The sequence below is a fragment of the Pinus tabuliformis genome, chromosome 5_2 (genome assembly GCF_031772625.1).
Source record: "Pinus tabuliformis cultivar Carrire ecotype Pingquan chromosome 5_2, CPIR1, whole genome shotgun sequence".
Classification (NCBI taxonomy): Eukaryota; Viridiplantae; Streptophyta; class Pinopsida; order Pinales; family Pinaceae; genus Pinus; species Pinus tabuliformis.
In genome coordinates this window covers 1,113,739,637-1,113,760,674 of record NC_142306.1, presented here as the reverse complement: position 1 = coordinate 1,113,760,674, position 21,038 = coordinate 1,113,739,637, and the positions used below count along the sequence as shown (strand labels likewise).

General features: G+C 40.5%; 1 protein-coding gene across 1 annotated transcript; it reads left to right on the top strand.

Moving 5' to 3' along the window:
* Window positions 1-14,487: 14,487 nt before the first annotated feature.
* On the top strand, window positions 14,488-18,801 carry LOC149163126 (uncharacterized). Its single transcript, XM_089435353.1, has 3 exons — window positions 14,488-15,393; window positions 15,643-17,569; window positions 17,921-18,801. The coding sequence occupies exons 1-3, from the start codon at window positions 14,488-14,490 to the stop codon at window positions 18,799-18,801; spliced, it is 3,714 nt and encodes a 1,237-aa protein (XP_089291479.1).
* Window positions 18,802-21,038: the final 2,237 nt, after the last annotated feature.

Below are 21,038 nucleotides of genomic sequence, written 5' to 3'. Positions count from 1 at the left end.
CGCAGTTTAGGCCTGGCTGGAGAGATGTATTGCAAACTTTTGGAACTCAAGGGCTGAACATGAGCATTGAGACTGCATAGTGCGCAGTTCTGGGAGGTGGGAACTGTACATTGCGTAGTGCCAAGAGGCAGGGTTGCTACTTGAGGGCTGAGACTCTGTACTGCACAGTTCAAGAAGGTCGGATGAGGCTCGATTGTTTAGTCAGGAAGTTTTCCAAATTTAACTAAGTGTTGGATACATGAAGCTAATGTGAATAATGACATGACTTGATTGTGATTACACACTTAGAACACTTGATGACACAACATATATCATCTAGAACACATGAACAACATACTTCCCTCAGTGTGACACCAAAGATGCACTTTGCGATGACCGTGACAACACTTGTGTGATAGTGCTTAAAAATTTGTAAATGAGTGTGACACATGTTTACATGGTAAGATCAACTCATTTACTCAAATATTACCCCTTGAAACCACCAAAACTATCTTTTGTGCGATTTGAAACACTTAACATGCGAAAAGATGAAACTTTGACTTTCTTGTAATTGGGACCAAAACACGTAGAGAAAACACATGTGATGAGTCTTAATGTTTGCGATGACAGTATGCAAGATAAAAGTAGGCTCTGAAATTTAGGCGTAGGCCAAATTTTTGGAAGGTGTTGTAGAAGTGACAACACTTGGTGACACACTAGCTGAATTCCAGCTTCTCTCTCTAGGTTGACTATTTGGTGCAGGGTCTAGTTCTTTGGGGAGCATTGATTCATCGTACAGATCACTTTGGCATCCCCACTTAACCCATGAAAAAACATAGTCCCCTTTGTCCCTTCTCGGTTGAAAACAAACATAAGATCAATAATATAACAATGTTTTGAATCAGAAAAGGGTAGTATAGTTCACGAGCTTTAGATTTTTAGAGTATAGCTTTTCATCTCTGGTGTTGCTCCACTGCCAACAGGCCTGGACACTACCCCGGAGAAGTCACTACAAGAACATAAACATTTCTCCGCTTCCAATGAGCCTGGACAATAACCCGATAGAGTTGTTTTATGCACCTCTATGTGCAAGAAGCCTTTCTCTTCTTTCACCTTTAGTTATATATTTATATAGGACTATGCATAGGCACTTATTAATTTCATGGGAAGAAGATAGATCCTGACTTATTGAGAGTAGATGAGGTTGTTCCTTCAGAGAATCATATAGAGACCTGTAAATTTGGTTTACTCGTTTAAGTTTTTCCCTTTTCCTACTCTACTTGATTAGATAAGTGTGAAAATACTGAAACATGAAGAACCAAGTGTGGGCATAAGTTTTCCAGAATAGACACAGGTATCATGGTTTGACACAAAAATCTCCTTATGGACGGATCATATTTTCCGTCAGAACATCATTGACGAAAATATGTAACCAAAACAAAGGAGGACCGAAGTTTAACCAAATGTTGTAGTATCACAAGACTCTTTTCAATTCAACCACACACAATAAATTCATAAACAAGTTCACACATGACGCTTATTTACATAAACGAAAATGAAAATGCAAGACCAAACAAAACAAAGAAACTAGAAACAAACTATGTACATATTGTAGGGCATAATCGTAGACCATCTTTGAAAATAGTGTTTTAAGTCTTGGTCATTAACAGGAAGAGAGTCAATTTTCCCGTCTAAAGATTGAAGATGATATTTGTTGGCCAATATTCTCATGTATTGTGAACAATCTGATCCACAGGGTACTTAGTATGTTTTCCTTTGTCTTTGTTGGATTTGTCCCACTTCAAGACTAGGTCACCCACATTGAATTCATTTTTCCCTGCAAACTTCTTGTCAAACAACCTCTTGATACAACTCTGGTGAAGAGAAAAATTCTCTTTATCTTTTTTACTTTCTTCCTGCAGCTTACGAAGGGTGTCTATCCTACTTTGAGCCAATAAGCATGTCTTGCCCTATGATTCTTGTGAAAGTTGGATATCAAGCAAATAGATGTTCGGGGCTAGGATGGTTTTTTTTCCACAAACTAGGAAGTAAGGAGACGTATTTAGAGAAGGTTTAGTTGTGACTCGGTTAGCCCATAAGGAATTCACCAAAGTGGAGTGTTAGTTCCTCTATTCAGAGAAAACAGTTTTCTTAATGATGTGGAAAAGGTTTTTATTGGTAGTTTCAGTAAGGTTTCCTTGCAAATAGTAATTAGAAGAATGTTTCAATACAATTCCATTTTCTAATGAAAAATCATATAATCTTAACAATGAAAAGTATGTTGTGTTGTCAAAAACAAGTGAAGTTGGAACGCCAAACCTAGAGATAATACTATACTTAAGGAAGTTGATGACTTCCTGATCGTTCACTTGCTTGAGTGGAACCGCTTCTGTCCACTTTGTGAAGTAATCTGTAGAGTAAGAATGTAATTGTGCTACTTAGATGAGTGTGGGAAAATCTCACCGATGACATCTAAGCCCCATTGTTGAAATGGTTCTTCCAAAATGATAGGCTACAATTGGGTGTCTGACTTCTTTCCTTGGTTGACACACTTCTAACATACTGGACACTTGCAGGCATATGCGTGAGCATCCTTGAATAATGTGGGCCAATAAAAATCAGCCTGCATGACTTTGTACATTGTAGTGTCACCCACAAAGTGCCCCCCGGCTGGCCCATCATGGAGGCCACATAACACTTTCTTTGAATGATGTGCTTCCATGCATCTGAGAAATACTCTATTATGGTGCTTTATGAAAAGCACCACATGCACTAACTAGTAAGATAAATATTTTAATATAACTTCCCTCTCCTATCGCGTGGATAAGTTAGAGGGAAAAGTTTCATGCTTGAGATACTAGCACACATCCGCATACCAAGAGTTTCAGATGGTAGTGGGGGAAGTTTGCTCAACATTATACATCTCGATTTCCTGCTCCCATCCAGATGGATCATCTTCCATTTCATTCACTAATTTTACTGCTAGCCAAAAGAGACCATGGCCCTTAATAGTATGAACTGGTTTGAATTCTAAATCATACTCTTGCAAACTAGTCATCCATTTTTCTCTTCTCTCACCCAACTCTTGTTTTATAAACAGTGATGTAACTGCTAGGTGTGGAAAAAATATAATGAAATGATTTTGCAAAAGATAGGGCCACAAGTGTTCACCACCTTATAGACTGCATACGCCTATTTATTGATGGCGGGATAGTTGAGTTCAGGTCCTTGCAAGCTAGCACTCATAAAAGAGATTGGTTTCTCATTGTTTTGATCATCTTTTTGTGTAAGCACAATGGTAAGAGAAGTATCAGAAGAAAAGTTGTAGAGCAGAAAATCCTTGTTATGAAACCAGCTCACAAAAAGATAGAAAAGATAAATCAACGCCTTAGAATTCAACCTCTTGAGGGGGCAACCTCCTTTACATTACATAAATGAATAATTCTTGGATGATACAAATGAAAAGACCTCCTTTCTATATATAGGAGTCTAAGGGGTCATAATATAATCATAGCCGACATAACAATAATAATGTAAGGGCACAATAATAGCAAAAGTGGGTTTCTATGGGGCACAATAGTAACAATATGGGGACTACATGGGTACAACAATATAATAAGGGGGTTGTACTAATAACAATAAGGGGTTACACTAGTAGTATAGGGGCCTAACATGCCCCTCCCCTTCAAAAAGTGTTGTCTTCAACGCTTAAGTAGTTCTTGATGCTTCTATATAAAATTATTGTCCTCCCATGTGGAATCTTAAGCTGGTAAGTTCTTCCACTTGATGAGATACTCTGAAATTGATCGATTTCATAGCTGTCAGGTTCTTGTTTGTGTGACTGCTCCAAATTCCAATATGATTTTTCCTTCCTCTTCAAGTTCTGACAATATTGTTTGAATTGGGATCTTCTGCAACTTTTGAATGAGTGGCCATACTTCTTCGTCCTTGTTCCATTCATCCCTTGCTTCGTTTATCCAATCTGGTTAGATAATAGAAATAGCACAAAACAATGCTTCCACATCCTCATCCTTTCTTGAGAGTGCATCTGCAACAAAATTTTGCTTCCATTTTTTATAGACAATGTCAAAGTCATAACCCAACATATTTGTGACCCATTTTTTATGTTCTTGTAAAGATAATAGTTGTTCTAAAAAGTATTTAAGACTATCATGATCCATTTTTACCTTGAAGTGTCTTCCCATTCGGTAAGGTCGCCATTTCTTAAGTGCATGTAGTATTGCCAACATTTCCTTCTCATAAATAGCTTGCTTGAGATGTAGTAGTAAAAATACCCAATCATCTACATCAAAAAAAAATTCACTACGATGTTGATCTACCTGTTGTTTCATTCGATTTTGCACCAAAGTGGTGTTATCCTTTAAAGGTTGGAGAACTTTTTGTTGATGCTCGATGGGATCTTTCACTGCTTGAACCTTTTTCTTCTTGATAGGTCCTTCTATATTGAGAGTTTGAGGAGTGGTAATTCCTTCCAATGCTTTACAAGATATGGTCGGATTCATTTCTTGATGCTCGATGTGATCTTTCACTTCTTGAACATTTTTTTTCTTGATATGTCCTATCTGGATAGTTTGAGGAGTGGTAATTCCGACCAGTGCTTTACAAGATATGGTTGGATTCATTTCTTCTTTCTCTAGGGTTGGGTCTTGGCATATATCCTCTTCTTTTGATGTTTCTTGATCCTTTTCTTCCTCCTCTTCATACTCTATGTAAAATAATTTCTTCTCAGCATACTTATGACCTTTAGTGCATTTGCTATCACAATTGTAACAAAGCCCTTTTTCTCTTTTCTCTTCCAATTGTTGTGGTGTAACCCTTGTAGGTTGTGGAAGGCTAGGATAAACAACACTTCCATTATTATAGTTGTGAGGGGTAGACTTCCTTGTTGCCATAATTTTACTTTCCACTATGTAACAAAGCTCTTTTACTCTTTCCAATTGTTGTGGTGTTGCTCTAAAGAAGGTGTTTCTCTTTGTATCCTGATAATGTGTTATCATTTCCTTCGTGAAAATTGACCACATAACAAGTTGTTTACAAGAACAAAGCCCTTTATACCATAAAAACTGATCCGGTTCTAAATATGAAGATGTAATACATACCTTTTGTAACAGTGGTACACCATGTAGATCAAAATATTTCTCCATCTGAAGTATCCAATTTATCGGATCCTTGCCATCAAACTTCCTCATATCGCCTTTTCTTGATTTTAGGAGCTTGATCTTGAAACGACTATAACTTTGTAATTTCGGCTATTCCAATTATGAAATTGCAACCTACAGTAGCCCTCTTCATCCTCTTTCCAATGCCACCAGTCTGATCCAAATTGGATTCTCCAAGGAAGAGTTATGCCAAATCTCCCACAATGACCTTATTATAGACTAGTTCAGTAGAGCGAACTTGTATGACGTGCCACATGTCACTGTTTCGACCTTTGGCTCTGAAAAATATATACAAGAAACTACAATCCGTCCTCTTTTTGTGCCTTATTACAAAATTTCAATCCTATGTTCAGAGAGAAAGTTATGATGATTTCCCCAGGTCACCTGTTTGGAATGTAATTCAGGAGTCTGCAAAAAGACCAACTTCCTCAGATCATATCTCCACAAATATAGCACGAAAATCTCTTAAATTTGGATTCGAGGTTCAGTACGATTTCGTCTGAAATGGGTTTTTTTTCACTTCTGAAACGTCGTAAAAAAAAAAGTTATAGCGAAAATGCCACGATGACCTATTTGGAGCAGCGAAACGCTAGAATCCAAAGCTCTGATACCAAATGTTATGAAACCAGCTCATAAAAAGATAGAAAAGATAGATCAACGCCTTAGAATTTAGCCTCTTCGAGGGGGAAACCTCCTTTACATTACATAAATGAATAATTCTTGGATGATACAAATGAAAAGACCTCATTTCTATATATAGGAGTCTAAGGGGTCATAATATAATCAGAGCCGACATAACAATAATAATGTAAGGGCACAATAATAACAATAGTGGGTTTCTATGGGGCACAATAGTAACAATATGGGGACTACATGGGTACAACAATATAATAAGGGGGTTGTACTAATAACAATAAGGGGTTACACTAGTAATATAGGGGCCTAACAATCCTTGCTAAATTTTAGGTTGTGTAAGGTTGGTGCTTCTGTGATTGCTTGCGTAATACAGGAAAATTCATCTTTTTCGCTTTTTTCCCACTTGTAAATTGCATCCTTCTTTACCATCTCATGCATAGGTTTCAAAATTTACACGTAATCAGAAGGACTTCGTAGCTTTCTTGTTCACTAGGAAGGGAATATGAGTAATATATCTAACCATTTTAGGATCCGCTTTAATCCCACTCTTTGCAATGATATGTCCCAAGAGGTTTCCCTCAGACACTACAAAAATTCTCTTTTCAGGATTAATAGATATCCTATATTTCTGACATCGCTCAAAGATTTGTTTCAAGTGGCATAGGTGGTCGGATCTCTTCTTTGAAAACATCCTGACAACATCAAGACAACCACCACACTTTGTCCAATTAGACCATGAAATGTGATTTCCATCGCATGTTGAAATGTTGCATCAACATTAACTAGGCCAAAAGGTATTCTTCTAAATGCAAACATGCTCCACTTTGTTCAAAAAGTAGCTTTAAGCCTATCAAGATCTGAGACCAAAACCTAGTTGTAGCTAGAATATTTGTCAAGTAAAGAAAAAAAATTTGACCCTGATATTGTTTGTAATATCTTCTCTAGTGACAACACCGGGTAATTGTATTTGTCCAAGGCGCAATTGAGATTTTGGAAATCCACACATAAGCGTATTTTCTCGGACTTCTTCCTCACTAGGACCATATTAGAAACCCATGTTGAGTGTCGCACTTTGTAGAGGATTCGAGCATCCAACATCTTCCTCAGCTCCTTCTGAATCAAGGGCTCAAGCATCGGATGCACCTTTCATGACTTCTGCTAAAAAGGCTTGGCCCCTTCCTTTATTGGGATAACATGTTGGATTATTCGTGTGTTGTAAGTTTTGAGCTCATCATATGTCTACGCGAAAACATCTCAGTACTACTTGAATAAGTGGATAAAGGCTTGCGCTCTTGTGGTGTGCAACAAGTACCAAGATTAACAAACTTCATATCTTTCTCTATCCCAAGATTGGTCTGCTCATGCGATAGTGTTGAATTGTGGGTTTTAGCTATGACTGATCCTCTAAAGTGGTTATGCAAGTCATACAATTTTTCTAATGATACCACACCCTTTGGCATGGGGTTCTCCTTGCTTGCTTGAGCTGCATCTTGCAATGCTTTATGGTGCTCATCTTTGTTAATGGATGCATCTTTGAATACATCAATGTTCACCATGAAATGGAGTATCTATAGGTCATTATTAGAAACACGTAAATTAGTGATGTTATTATGGATAGATGATTTATAAATAATTTCAATAGAAAATTGTTCCTAAGTGGTGACAACCTAGTAGCAACATTTTATAATGCATCCGTAACTGTGTTACACATTCTAAGAACAGATAAAATATTAAAATCTTGGAATTGAGAAATCAGATGCCATACCTCATGTTGATAACTTTTCAAATTAGGTGACGCACAATATATAGTGTTGCATACTTATCCTATGATGATCTCAGAGTCACCTATTTCATTAAGAACCCCAACCTTGAGGTCAATGACCTTTTGTAAGCCCAGGATGAGTGCTTCATATTGCGCAGTGTTATTGATGCACTTGAATTCCAAGCGGTTAGAGATTAGGTGTTTCCTGCATTGCAGGTCTACTAAAAACAACCAGCTATAGATCCCTCCTGTGTCTTGGAACTATCAAAATACAAATTCCAAACATCATATGTACAAGAACTATTCCCTACACTAGTACTACTAATATCTACTACACAAAGGTCATTTCCGCAAGTTGTAATACAAAGGAGTTACAACTGTGTGTTTCGTGAGATTGGGGAAGGCTGAGCAAGGTTGCACCCAAGGACAGCCTCCAAGAAGCAATTTCTAAAGATCATATTTGCGAAAGATGTTGGCTTGTTCTTTCCCTCAAAGGGTGTTACATTATGCTTCATGTAAGGTTCTAAGTCTACTTGGATTTGGTTATTTCTGCCCTTATATGGAAGCCAGAGATGTGACCAATTGGTAGCAAAATACCCTTGTAATTTGTTGGACTAGTCTCTACTAACCAATACACCATATGCTTCTGGGATGTCCACAATTACTATATTTATGCATTGGTGAACTTGTTGATCAGATGAGAAGTGAATAAGCACATTTATGAGTTCACCGATAGCTTGGACAAGATTCCTGTTGAGTTGAATAATTTGTGCATTTATCTTATCCCATTTAGAATTGATATTCTTAGCTACAAATAATGGCATTACGTTTACAGTTGAACCGAAAACAACTAAGCAATTGTATACATTGTAGTTGAAAATTTCAAACGTTAAACAAAACGGAGGGTAGAATGTGTTAGCATCTATTGTTAATTCATTAAGAAAGACTTCAAGGGACCAGAATACTTACCAGATTCCTTCTGCGAAGAAGCATTGTTACCTGAGGGGGGTTTTTCAAGAGCTCAGACAAGCAGCTCTCGCTAGCTTGCGATCCTTGTAAGTTCAAAGATTGAAATATTAGCATGAGATTTATTCATGTCTTCGACTATATTATAGTCAAGCATGGAGGGCATCGCTCAAGTGTCTGAAGGAGTAAATTTATATCATACTTCCATAATGGTAGGCTTGCTTTTTCTATTGGTGAAAGTGTATTTTCTTGAAGTAGTATTTCAAGAATGACTCTGAGTGTTTTGAGCTGAGTTGACAGGCGGAATAATTTTCCTTAGCAATTGTTCTTTCAATTTTTGCCTCATCAACTCTTGTTCACAAATTGGTCCTTGGCTTCTCAACTTATATCGACTATTCTGATTTTGATTTGGAGCCTCACTCAGTGGTGATTCTTCAAAAGAATGCTTTTTCGCTGCGAATACATCACTGAAAGTATTCACTGTGTGTCCAACACTCACAGTTTCTTTAGTTGCAGCAACTTCTTCCTTCTCTTCTATTGGCTCATTCCACTCATCTAAAAGTATTGTATCAATTATGTGCATAGCTAGAGCATTCATGTTGTGGTTCCACTGCAGGCATGTATTTTCTGATTGATACTCTTGATGAAAAGAACAATATTGTTCCATTCCCATACTTTCGACATTCATCACGGCATTCGAGCTTTGTGCAGACTTAGCTGGTTTTTTTCTTTTATTGTTGGGGTTGGCAGCCCTTCTCAGGAAGTTTAATTTTGGTGGTCTTTCTTAACATTTGTTTTAAATCTGCTAGCTAATTGGACAAAGACTTGATGGTCCAAGTCAATCTCTCAAGATCATTGGCTTCCTTATCCTTGGCCTTACTTGAAGAAGCCTGAGACCTTTTACCTGTGTTTTTGGAGTCTTTCGATGATTCCTTGTCAACAATGACTCCAATTGATCGCAATTCCTTTTCAACCACAATGCTTCTTCCTAATTTCCAACCAATGTTTGCTTCTCAGTTCTCTTAACGAATTTCATGATGCTTGTTGGTAAGGCATAAGTGTAATAATAAATTGTGATGGAGTCATGAGGTTTCATGTTCGCAGGAAATTTTTTCATTATACAATTGAACCTCTGATTAAAATATTTAAATTTTTCTTTCTGCTCCATATGTAGATTGCTGAACTCTTTCAATAACATGGCAGGGGTTTTGTCACCTAAAAACTTTTCAAGGAACAAATTTTTAAACCCCTTCCAATTCAAGATTGTGTTTGGTGGAAGACTATGGTACCATACATCTTCTCTACCATCTTAAGGTACATGGAAAAATTTGACACAGGACATCATAGTAACTTACCTCGAGCATCTGTAGGTGTAGGTAAAGTTGTCCAGATGGTGTTCCTCTTTGACCTCTTTGTCAAGGTCGTACTTCGTTAACATCGTCTCCGGGTGTCTCGACATCTTGTGTAAAATACCAAGTAAAGTGAGTGGGCCCTGAGACATCCAATCCAAATCATGTTTTTCCATGTCTCTGTCTCTGTGCTCCTCCTCTTCTTCAGAATCTAAGGGATCCTCCTCCTCTTCTTTGTCATTTTCTAACCCACATAAAGTTTTTTCTGAGAGTACAACGTTGTCTCCGTCACCCCAGCTAAAAGATAGAGGCTTCTTTGGTTTCTCTACGCTTTCTGTAGTCTCTACTAACTCTTCAAGGGTGGCGAGAACCAGATATTTGACTGTCAAAACCATTATCCCAATAGGAGTGGTTGGGTTCTTATTTGGAAAATAAGGAAGATTATGTACTCGAGGGATCAATCCAATAGTCTTTGCGAACTTACAAGTTATAGGTTGGATGGCCCAGATGTGCTCGTTGGAGATTTCACAAGTTTGTTCAAGACTCGACTGAGAAGATCCACCAACTTCGGGGATATGAGCAGGGGAGGTGTTGGGAATATTGTTGCATTGACCATAAGAAGTATGATGAGGGTGAGCGATGTGAAAACTTTTGGATAGAAATCCAACTACAGAGACTGATATTATTTCTTCTACTTATTAATTCAGAAATAAGTTATTAACAATGTTTTTATGGCAAATATCGAAATAAATTCTACTGTAACCTTCACAATTAAAATACTTTGGAACGTAAATGTAAAGAAAAATACTAGCACAAGTACAATCACAATGACACAGTTATATTTTGGACAATTGTCCCCGGAAAAACCCAATGCGGGAAAACCAGTGTAGCAAATGAGGGTTTCTTTATTAATCTTCAACAAAAATATCATGTACAAGATACAACTAGTAGAATAGAAGAGAAATATCTGTGAGAAATTTACTAACAATTCTCTCACATTTCCCGGCGAGATTCTGATCCAGGAGAGGACCTGTTGCCCTCTTTGCGTCTCACTGCATCAGCTTCTGCATGAGGACTACGCAGTCGCAGCGTCAACCTTTGCGTTGTCCCTCTGCGTCACAACTTTTGTGTTGTCCCTTCTCTACTATGCGCCTTATGCTCTTGAACTCTCTACTGATGCTAGTACCTCTCTCTCCTCCTCACCTGCAACTCTCCCTCTGAATTGATTTCCTCTTGCCTAACTTCGACCGGTGAGAAAATCGATTTTACTCGGGTAACTGAGTATATGCCTGGTGTGTTTTCCAAATGCCCATCCATGTCCTTCTTATAATCCTCCAGTTAAGAACCAATGGCCCATATTAGATTATAAAAAATGGCTCAGATCATTTGTACTTGATCTCCATCTTCTTCTAGAAGTTTCACCCACAATTTATATTAATACCCATTAATTACTTTAATTTACTAAGTTTAGACTTAGGGACCCATTATAAATAATTAATTATTTTAATAAAATTATCTTCGGGTGGAATTTCCCAAAACGATTTCAGGGTATTAGAGAATGCATGTGTCTAAGCCTCACTATGCAATGCACCTTGCTGGAGCATCACTCTGTCCTATAACATCCCCTTCTGCATTGTTGATGTCTGACATCCTGTCCACCAACTACTGCACAAATGTTTCACTCTAGTTGTTAACTCTGCCACTGACAACTTTGCATCTGTACTGCAACTTTCTGCCACTGTTAACATTGCATCTGTACTACAACTTTCTGCCACTACAGCTGAGAAACCATCTGTTTCTATTACTGAAACAGATTCTCTACCATACCCATCTGCTCCCTGAACTAGATGAACTTAGCTCTTCCTAGAGATTTTGTGAGTACGTCTACTACTTAATTTCCTATGGAGACATACTGCAACTGTACTACCCCATGTTGAACACAATCTTTGATAAAGTGAGATATGATAGCAATGTGTTTCGACTAATCACGAAATACTAGATTCTCAAAGAGTTTAATACAATTCTAATTATCACAAAAAATATTGGTCACCTCCATCCTTTTCCTGAATAAACTAACAAGCATTTTTCTAAGCCATATAGCTTCCCACGTAGCTATTCTGGCTGCCATATATTCTACTTCTGCTGAGCTCAAAGCTACCAACTTCTGCTTCCTACTGCACCAAGAGATCATTCCTGATCCAACACTGAAGCAATACCTAGAGGTACTTTTCCGGTCTACTGAACTACCTACCCAAACTGCATCTGTGAATCCATTCAATCTGACATCATCTTCTATGGTGTATTTCAACCCATATCTGACTATTCCACAAACATATCTAAGAATTCTTCTAACTTAGTAACTGGAGAACCCACAGTAAAAACCATTTTTCGTCAACGTTTCAAATCCCAACAGGGATCCATCATCAGGACTTCTTGAATGTTGATAGTAGAAGAGCTTGAATGAGGGTTTTAAATAGTTTTGAGGTGAGAAGATTTAAATGGATGTCAGCTTATTTTAATCCTTTTTATTATTATCCTTATATTTAAATAATAATAAATAATTTTGAAGTATTTTAAAGTATTTTTAATACAATTATTAATGTAATAATGAATAAATACTTTGATTATTTAATCTTTATCATCAATATTTACTATTAAATGTTTAATTTATTATTATTGGTTTAATTCAGTTAAAAGATTCATCCATATTAAATTAAATTTTTAATATTAAATATTAAATATTAAATACCAAAAATATATTAATATTAATAATAATATTAATGTTAGATTAACAAGGAAAACCTCAATCGGATGAAAAAAGACGAAAAACTTGAGCTCTGCAAGAACGACTAGGGTTTCTCTGCATCCGTGACGGCGCAAACAGCCGAACAGAGACCCTGTAATCATCCCTACTCTAGGCTCTGAGCGATCAGAGTAGTCTGCTGCGCCAGTCAAGGCGCCATGGAGACACCAGAGGGGGGGGCGTCAGGGCCCTCCCCAATGCAGCAAGAGCAGAATAATGACCTCCTCTTTGGTACATTCAATAAGGAATTCCTGAATAAAGATCGTTCAACGCAGCAGGAGAAAAACAAATCGAAAAATCCGCATGGCCAGGGCATCGGACCGCAAGACAAAAGGGAAAAAGACAAAGAGGAAACGCCAAAAGTGACCTCAGCAACCTGCAAACCTGTAGCTGCAGAAAGGCCAAGAATCGAACTACAGGGACACCTGGTAAACGCCAGAATAGAGTTCATGAAGGAACATGCCATAATAGGGAAATTTATAGGCTTCTGGCCTACGGAAAAAGCCCTCTCTGGTTGGATAGCTGCCAAATGGAAACCGAAAGGGGATGTCCTACTGCAACTAGGACCAAAGGGCTTTTTTACAGTGATTTTCTACTGTGTTGAAGACAAACTCAGAGTGCTAGGAACAGGCCCACACTTCTTCAATGCAGCGGGTCTGTACATGCGCGATTGGAAGCCCAGATTTAACCCAGATCGGGAAGACCTAACCTGGGCACCAGTTTGGATTCGTCTATATGGACTCCCTGATGAATATTGGGATGAAGACTCCCTCGGAGAATTGGAAATGGCGTGGGAGAATACATCAGAACAGCTGAGGAAACCAAATCTCGCAGATTCATATCATATGCACGAATTTGTGTTTTCATTAGGCTGAATGAAGCGCTACCAGAATCGATAACGCTCTCCCATTGGGATGAAGAATGGGTTCAGCCCCTGGACTATGAGCATGTGCCCTTCCGGTGCAGGAGATGCCATGCTCTTGGGCACTTATTCAGGGACTGTCCTCTAAATGTCCCAGATCTATCTCAGAACCCTGCAGCCAAGCCCAACCAAGATGGGTTTACCAAAGTTACTAACAGAAGGCGTTCGAACAGGAAAAATGCCAGTGGGCAAAAGTCTCAGCAGAGTAACTTCAAAGATCAAGCGTCCAAGAACAGCTTTCAAACCCTCAGTGACATGCCGGAAGAACAACCTCCAGAAAATCCCAGCAAATCAGATTTCCCATCCTCCTCAAGCCGCCCACCCCCTTCTAGCCCCCCGCCCAACTCGAAAGCCCCCATTATCATCCCTACCATTTTATCCAGAGTCCAAGAGGACCCGATGAACACCCCCAAGAACATGGAGACAGATGGGAGATTGAAGGATACCCAGATTTCAGAGAACACTCAGGAAGATGCCAATACTGTGGAGATAATGGATGAAGAGGCCGACACTGTAGACCTTCAAGGGCTGGATATAAATGAGTTAGAGCTGGCATGTAGGAAAGAAGCTTATGAAACTATAGCAGCAACCGATTTGGAAAAATTAGAAATAGTCATCTCCAAAGTCTACCAACAACATCAGCTAGGGATTCAAGCTGGAAGCACCTGGGATGGTAGACTACGTCCAAAAGACTTCAAAAAAAGGGGAAGGAAAACCGTTCTTCAATGAACAATAGAGGTTGGCAAAGTCCTAGTGGATTCAGGCCACTATGCGCAGCTTACAAAGTACTTCAGTCCCTCTCAACCCAGTTATCAATGAAGCTCATCTCTTGGAACCTTAGAGGGCTCAACGGCCCAGCAAAATACAGAATGCTCAAAAACATGATCAAGATGGAAAAACCGCAAATATGTTTTTTCCAAGAAACAAAATGCAACAGCATAACTCTGGGACAAATACTCTCAAAGGCCTGGCCAGGCTGCCACTCAGTGGCCGTGGACGCAACTGGCGCTTCGGGAGGGCTTGCTATAGCTTGGAACACTCAAACCATAGCGCTCACTGACTTCCATGCTTCACACCATCTCATACAAGCTGCCTTTCACATCCTAGGCACAAAGGTTCATGGAAACCTTTCCAATGTCTATTTCCCACAGGATGGAGGCAGTAAAAAAGTGCTTCTGGACACCATCAAGGAGCTTAATGTCTACAGACCGCACCCACTCTGGATTGTAGCGGGGGACTTCAACATGATCACCAAGATCGAGGACAAAACAGGAGGAAGAACTAGAATGGAACCTGAAGTAGAACACTTCAAGGATTTCATACTAAGCGCCTCACTCATCGACCTGCCCTTCTGCAATGGAACTTACACTTGGAGCAATCACAGAAAGGGGAAACATCAGATCGCTTCCAAGCTAGACCGATTTTTGATCTCGGACAACGCAGTGCACGTTGGAGGGGACTTCACTGCGGAGATCCTGGCACACTCGGGATCGGACCATTGGCCAATAGCCCTGCAATGGCAAAGGCCAGGGAACAGCACCAGGAAGCCGTTTAGATTTGAAAGCTTCTGGCTATCTCACCCGGCATTCAAGGACTTCGTCAAATCCGTTTGGGCCTCCTTTGTTCCTCCCGAAGGTACCAAAATGTTCCAACTTCAGCAAAAGTTAAAATATTTAAAAGGACATCTTAAACGATGGAATAGGGAGACCTTTGGGAACATTTTTGAAGCCCAACTGCAACTCAATCAGGAGCTCAAGCTTCTCCATCAGATAGTTATCAATACAGGGCACACAGAGGCAACATTGGAACAAGAAAAGCACATTCACAGTCAGCTAGAAGAAAGAAGGAAGCAAGAAGAAATATATTGGAGACAAAAATCGCGGATCAGATGGCTCAAAGAAGGGGAACGCAACACCAAATTCTTTCATAACACCACAGTGCAAAGAAGAATGCACAACAAGATTTCCTTCATAAAAAACCAGGAAGGAGGGAAAGAGGAGGAGCATGAAAAAATAGAGGAAATCCTCCTTAATCACTTCCAACAGGTTCACCAAGAGCAAATAATGGATCGCAAGGCTGCCATTGAGAAAATCACCGGCAACATCCCCAGATTAATAACAGATGAGCAAAACGACTTGCTCATGAGCCCTATTCTAAGCCAAGAAGTGGATGAAGCAATGGCACAGCTCAAAGACGGTAAGGCTCCTGGCCCTGATGGCTTTACAAGTAATTTTTTCCATGCTTTCTGGGATTTGATTAAGGAAGAGATCTTGCAAGTTGTAGAAGAGTCTAGAGCTCTTCGCTGGCTGTTACCCTCCCTTAACTCCACCTTCATCACTCTCATCCCCAAAGAAGAGAACCCCACTACCCCTGACAAATTTAGGCCCATTGCCCTCTGCAATGTTCTCTACAAAGTCATTTCCAAAGTCATAGCCAACAGACTCAAACCCCTTCTTCCTCAGATTATATCTCCGGAGCAGTCTGGCTATGTGGAGGGCAGGCAGATAATGGACGGTATAATTCTCTCCCATGAAATCATTCACTCGCTTAAGGTGGATAAACAAGCGGGCATGTTACTCAAGCTCGACCTCTCAAAAGCCTTTGATAAACTCAGTTGGCCCTATATACAGAGCATGCTGAGAGCCTTTGGCTTTAGCGCCACCTGGGTAAGATGGATAATGAGCCTCATCTCCTCCTCCCATTTCTCCATTCTTGTAAACGGCCTGCCCTCTCGCCCCTTTAAACCCTCCAGGGGCATTAGGCAAGGGGACCCCTTATCCCCATTCTTATTTGTTATCATGGCAGAAGGTTTAGGAAGGCATATCAAGCAGGCCCTGTGTTCAAATCAACTCCGGGGACTTTCTATTCATAATACCCCTGCCTCCTCCCATCAGCAATTTGTTGATGACACTATGCTTTATGGCTACCCCTCTACTCAAGAAGCCTCTTGTCTGAAATCTTTGCTCAATGATTTCTCCAACGCCTCAGGAACTCAAATCAATAATGCCAAATCCCACATTTTCTTCTTCCACACCCCTCCCTCTGTAAAAAGGGCTGTCTCACGCATATTGGGTTTTCAATCTGCCTCTCTCCCCTCTACATACCTTGGGGCGCCTCTCACGGCTTCAGCAATAAAGCAACCAGCTTGGCGTGGGCTTATTGAAAAATTGGAATTCAAACTAAACCTATGGACACACCGCTCCCTTAACCTGGCTAGCAGAGCTGTGCTCCTAAAGTCCATCCTTCAAGCCATGCCTCTCTATCTATTTTCCATCCTGACCGCTCCAAAGTGGGTTTTAAAGAGCCTAAGGAATCTACAGCGCAACTTTCTTTGGGGAAGTTCAGCCACGAATCGCAAGTGGGCTCTTGTGAAATGGGACACTGTCTGCAAACCCAAGCACAAAGGTGGTATAGGCATCCGCGATCCTGAGCACAGTAATATCATCATGACCGCCAAAATTTGGTGGCAATGGATGACAAACCCGGACAAACCGTGGGCCAAACTATGGATAGGCAAATATACCAACAGCATGCCCCAAGCAGAGCTTATTAGATTTACACCTACCAGCACAGGTTCACTCATTTGGAATGCGGCAAAACTCCACTACCAGCTGGTTCAGAAACACAGCTTCTGGGAAATAAGAAATGGACATAGTGCCAGATTCTGGAGCGACGCTTGGAATCAGCTTCCTAAACTCTCAGCGGTTCTTCCAGCTACCTTAATTCCGGGACAACAAGAGCAGCAGCAGGATAAAGTTCATCAATTTTGGAGTCCGGATTCGGGCACGAGCTTCAGGAAATGGCAATCAAGTAATCATATAACCAACACCAGCAACACCCAGGAAGCAGCAGCTCTTGACAGTGAATTAAAAAAGAGGAGCATCAGGTACAATAATGGGGAGGACATACTTAGATGGGGCTATCTTCCCAAAGGTTCTTACTCCACTTCTGAAGCCTATAACCTTTTAGAAGGTACCACCACCATCCCGGATCCTCTCTGGGCAAGAATATGGAGCTTCAAGACTTGGCCCAAAATATCTCACTTCCTTTGGATGGTGGGACATAAAAAGATTCTTACATGGGATAAACTGTAGAAGCGCAACTTCCAAGGACCTTCGTTATGCCACAACTGCCATCAGAATGAAGAAACCCTGCAGCATCTACTGGATACTTGTCCGCTTGCAACTCAAATTTGGGAGAAGGTGGAATTCAGGAGTCAAAGACGATGCAGAGAGGCGGGAAGCATAATAAAAACCATACGGCAATGGCCGAAAAGCCCCTACAACAATGGGTTGCTCAACCACCTATGGAACATAATTCCAGGTATTTTGTTGTGGAACATTTGGAAGGAAAGGAATAGGCGCATATTCAAAAACCTCAGTTCGAATAAGGAGGACATCTGGAACAGAGTTCATGCCAACATTCAAGAAACCATGCTACTAAAAACTTGGACTCAACAGGATCTCCCCACTGAAGACAATGAGAAAAATATCTTAAACAACTGGGGACTGCAAATGCTACAGCAATTAACTACACAGCAGACAACAAATTGCAAAGGCAAGGAAGAAGGGAGATGGGAAGCTCCACCCATGCACTCATACAAGCTCAACTTTGATGGGGCTTCAAAAGGTAATCCGGGCACTGCAGGATTTGGCGGAATCATCAGGGATCACCAAGGAATCCTACAACAGATTTACTTTGGCAACCTAGGTTGGGACACCAACAACTCAGCAGAACTGGAGGGTATGTGGCAAGGATTACTTACAGCTAGACGACACAATCTTCAACCGTTGATTGTAGAAGGAGACTCCCAAATTCTCATAAATATGGCCATTCGAATTCAAAATGGGTCACAAGCTAGGAAGGTAGCCAACAGCTGGAGATTGGAGGCCAGGCTTAGCCACATGGTTGAGGAAATATGCAGCTACAATGCCATCTCTTTTCATCATACTAAAAGAGATAGCAATAAGGTAGCCGATCTTCTAGCTAATATAGGGGTAGACTCAGACCAGCCCTTCCTTGAAGGAAATCTGAACATTATCCCCAACAATCAACTCCAGCAGGATTGTGAGAGTCTCATTCTCAGGGATAATGAAACCCCGGATGCGGGTGTCGAGTCGAGAAGTACAGGCACGCCACATGCAGCGCATGGGCTGCCTCGTGTAATGGAGGCCGTCGTATGGCAATTAAGCCACCCAAGTTGATAATGCATTCAATGAAGAAGAGGCGGGGTAGATGGAGGAGCAGGGCGGCATTAATGTGCACCTGCAACGAGAATTTGGGGAAAATATCACAGGTTTGATGGCTCGTTCAAGGCATATTGGCCTGAGGAAAGTTGGCGGTCGTGGAAGCATAGCAAGCTCCGGCCAAGCACCGTTTCATTCCCCTGCAGCCTGGAGAATTGTCTTGGTGGCCATTCTGGTTGCTGGGTTGGGAGGAGATGGCAATTTGATGCTTTGCAGCATCAAGTCTGGAAAAGAAAATGTTGGCTCTCAAGCGAAGGTAGCCAAGGGGAAAGCTGGACATCTGAGAGTGAATTGGAAGGAAACTGTTGCTGCTACCAATTCCAGGTTCACCATCGAGTATACAGAGGTAGCTTTAGACTTACAATGGCTAAACTTCGCGAACGACAGCCATGCAGAAGAGGCCCATCTAGAGGGTCCTCCTCAAGATCACCTGCAGCAGATGAGCACCACCACTGCTACTGCTGCTACTGTCACAGGAGAGCTAGAGCAACCCCGCTTCCCATTAGACAATATGTGGAGGTTGGGGGTTCCTGTGAAAGGAAAACGGAGCTCCCGGCTTTCGGTTCCGTGGTTTTCACCTTGCCAGGCACCGAGGATAATGCAGGCGTTAACGCCCACATCTCCATCATGTTTACAAAAATTCCAGATGAAGAACATCTCCAGGACCCGCAGGAAAAACAACTGGAAGACTCGGGCAGAGAGATCAGTCTTGGAAAAGAACACTCGTCTGTGGAAAAGAACGATGCTGAGGTGCTTCCAGCGTCTGTTGTTGGAAGCAAGGGGAATCAAGTCTGCAAGACCGCTTCCCTCCGATGGGGCCACCTCCTCCAAGTGTGGAAGAAGATACATGGCGGAAAATGTGGGAAGGGCGCGCGGAAGGTGACGGGTGGGCTTATGTCGTGGAAGATCCGAGCCTGGCTGAGGCGGCAGATGCATACTTCGCGTCCATCCAGCCATCTTCAGTTCGTCCCCAAGATTGAAGCTGTGGCGGGTAACGCCTGGATTTTGTCTTTTGGTCCTCTGGCTTTTGCTTCCTCTGTCTCAGTCTTTTGGCATTCGCTTCTTACTTCTTGGTCCTGGTTAATTCTGAGTCTTTGGTCATGTCTATGGTCTTGCCTCATCATTGGGAAGTCGAATTGGATAGCTGACATCAGTAACACAGTCACGCTTACATTTGTCAGATATAAAGGTCAGACTATCTCTGCTGCTAGCCCCTGCGTGGGCAATCATGTGTCTAGTTTATTGTCTTGAGAGTTTGGTTCGTTGCTGCCCCTGTATGGGTTTTTTGTTTTCATGGATAATTCAGTTTGGTTTTGGAGAAGCTGCCCCTGCGAGGGAGCTATAAGGTTTACAGTCAGGAGTCCCAGGGCTACTCTTCAGGCTCTGGAAGGCATGTCATGCAGTTTGTAATCTTTTTGTACATATAATATATTACTTAGATAGTTTTTACAGAGAAAAAAAAAAATAATAATATTAATGTTAATGTATTAAAGTAAATAATAACAATTAATAACTAATTAATATTTAATATTAAAAGTTCATAATTAATATATATCAAATCCGAATAATTACTCTAAATGATTAATTTTTATTAATTCTTAGTAATAGTTTATTTAATTAATAGAATTGTTCATAGGTCTTAATAAATGATTAATATTAGCATTTCATAATAATAATTAATGATAATAGTAATAGCTATTATCATAATTATTATTGTAAATGTTATAATTAATACCTAATAGTATTGAAAGTTATTATTATTGTTGTGAATTATTATGGAGAGTAATGATGAAAGTAATGCTACTAACTGCTAGAATAGGAGAGGGAGATATCTACCTACCGAGCACTATACCTGAGATGTACTGGGGATCCTAATTTCTCTGATTAAGGGGAGTCACTTCCACTAATCTCAATACCATTGTCCCTGTTGATATTATGTGGATGTTTGATAATCTCAAGAGCTTCTCTGATATTTCGCCTATGATGTTTTTCTTCCCGTGCGATAATTGAAGCGTTTTCCAAGCAGACCTGGTGCTTGGTTTTTGAGGAATGCTCTGCAAGGTCCGAAGTTTGAGACCTTTCATTCTTAATATCAGCTCCATGTTCCTTGAGTATTGTCTGCAAGGATCGACCTGTTTCACCAATGTAACTTTTTCCACATGAACAATTTATTTTACAGACTCCCTTAAGTTGAT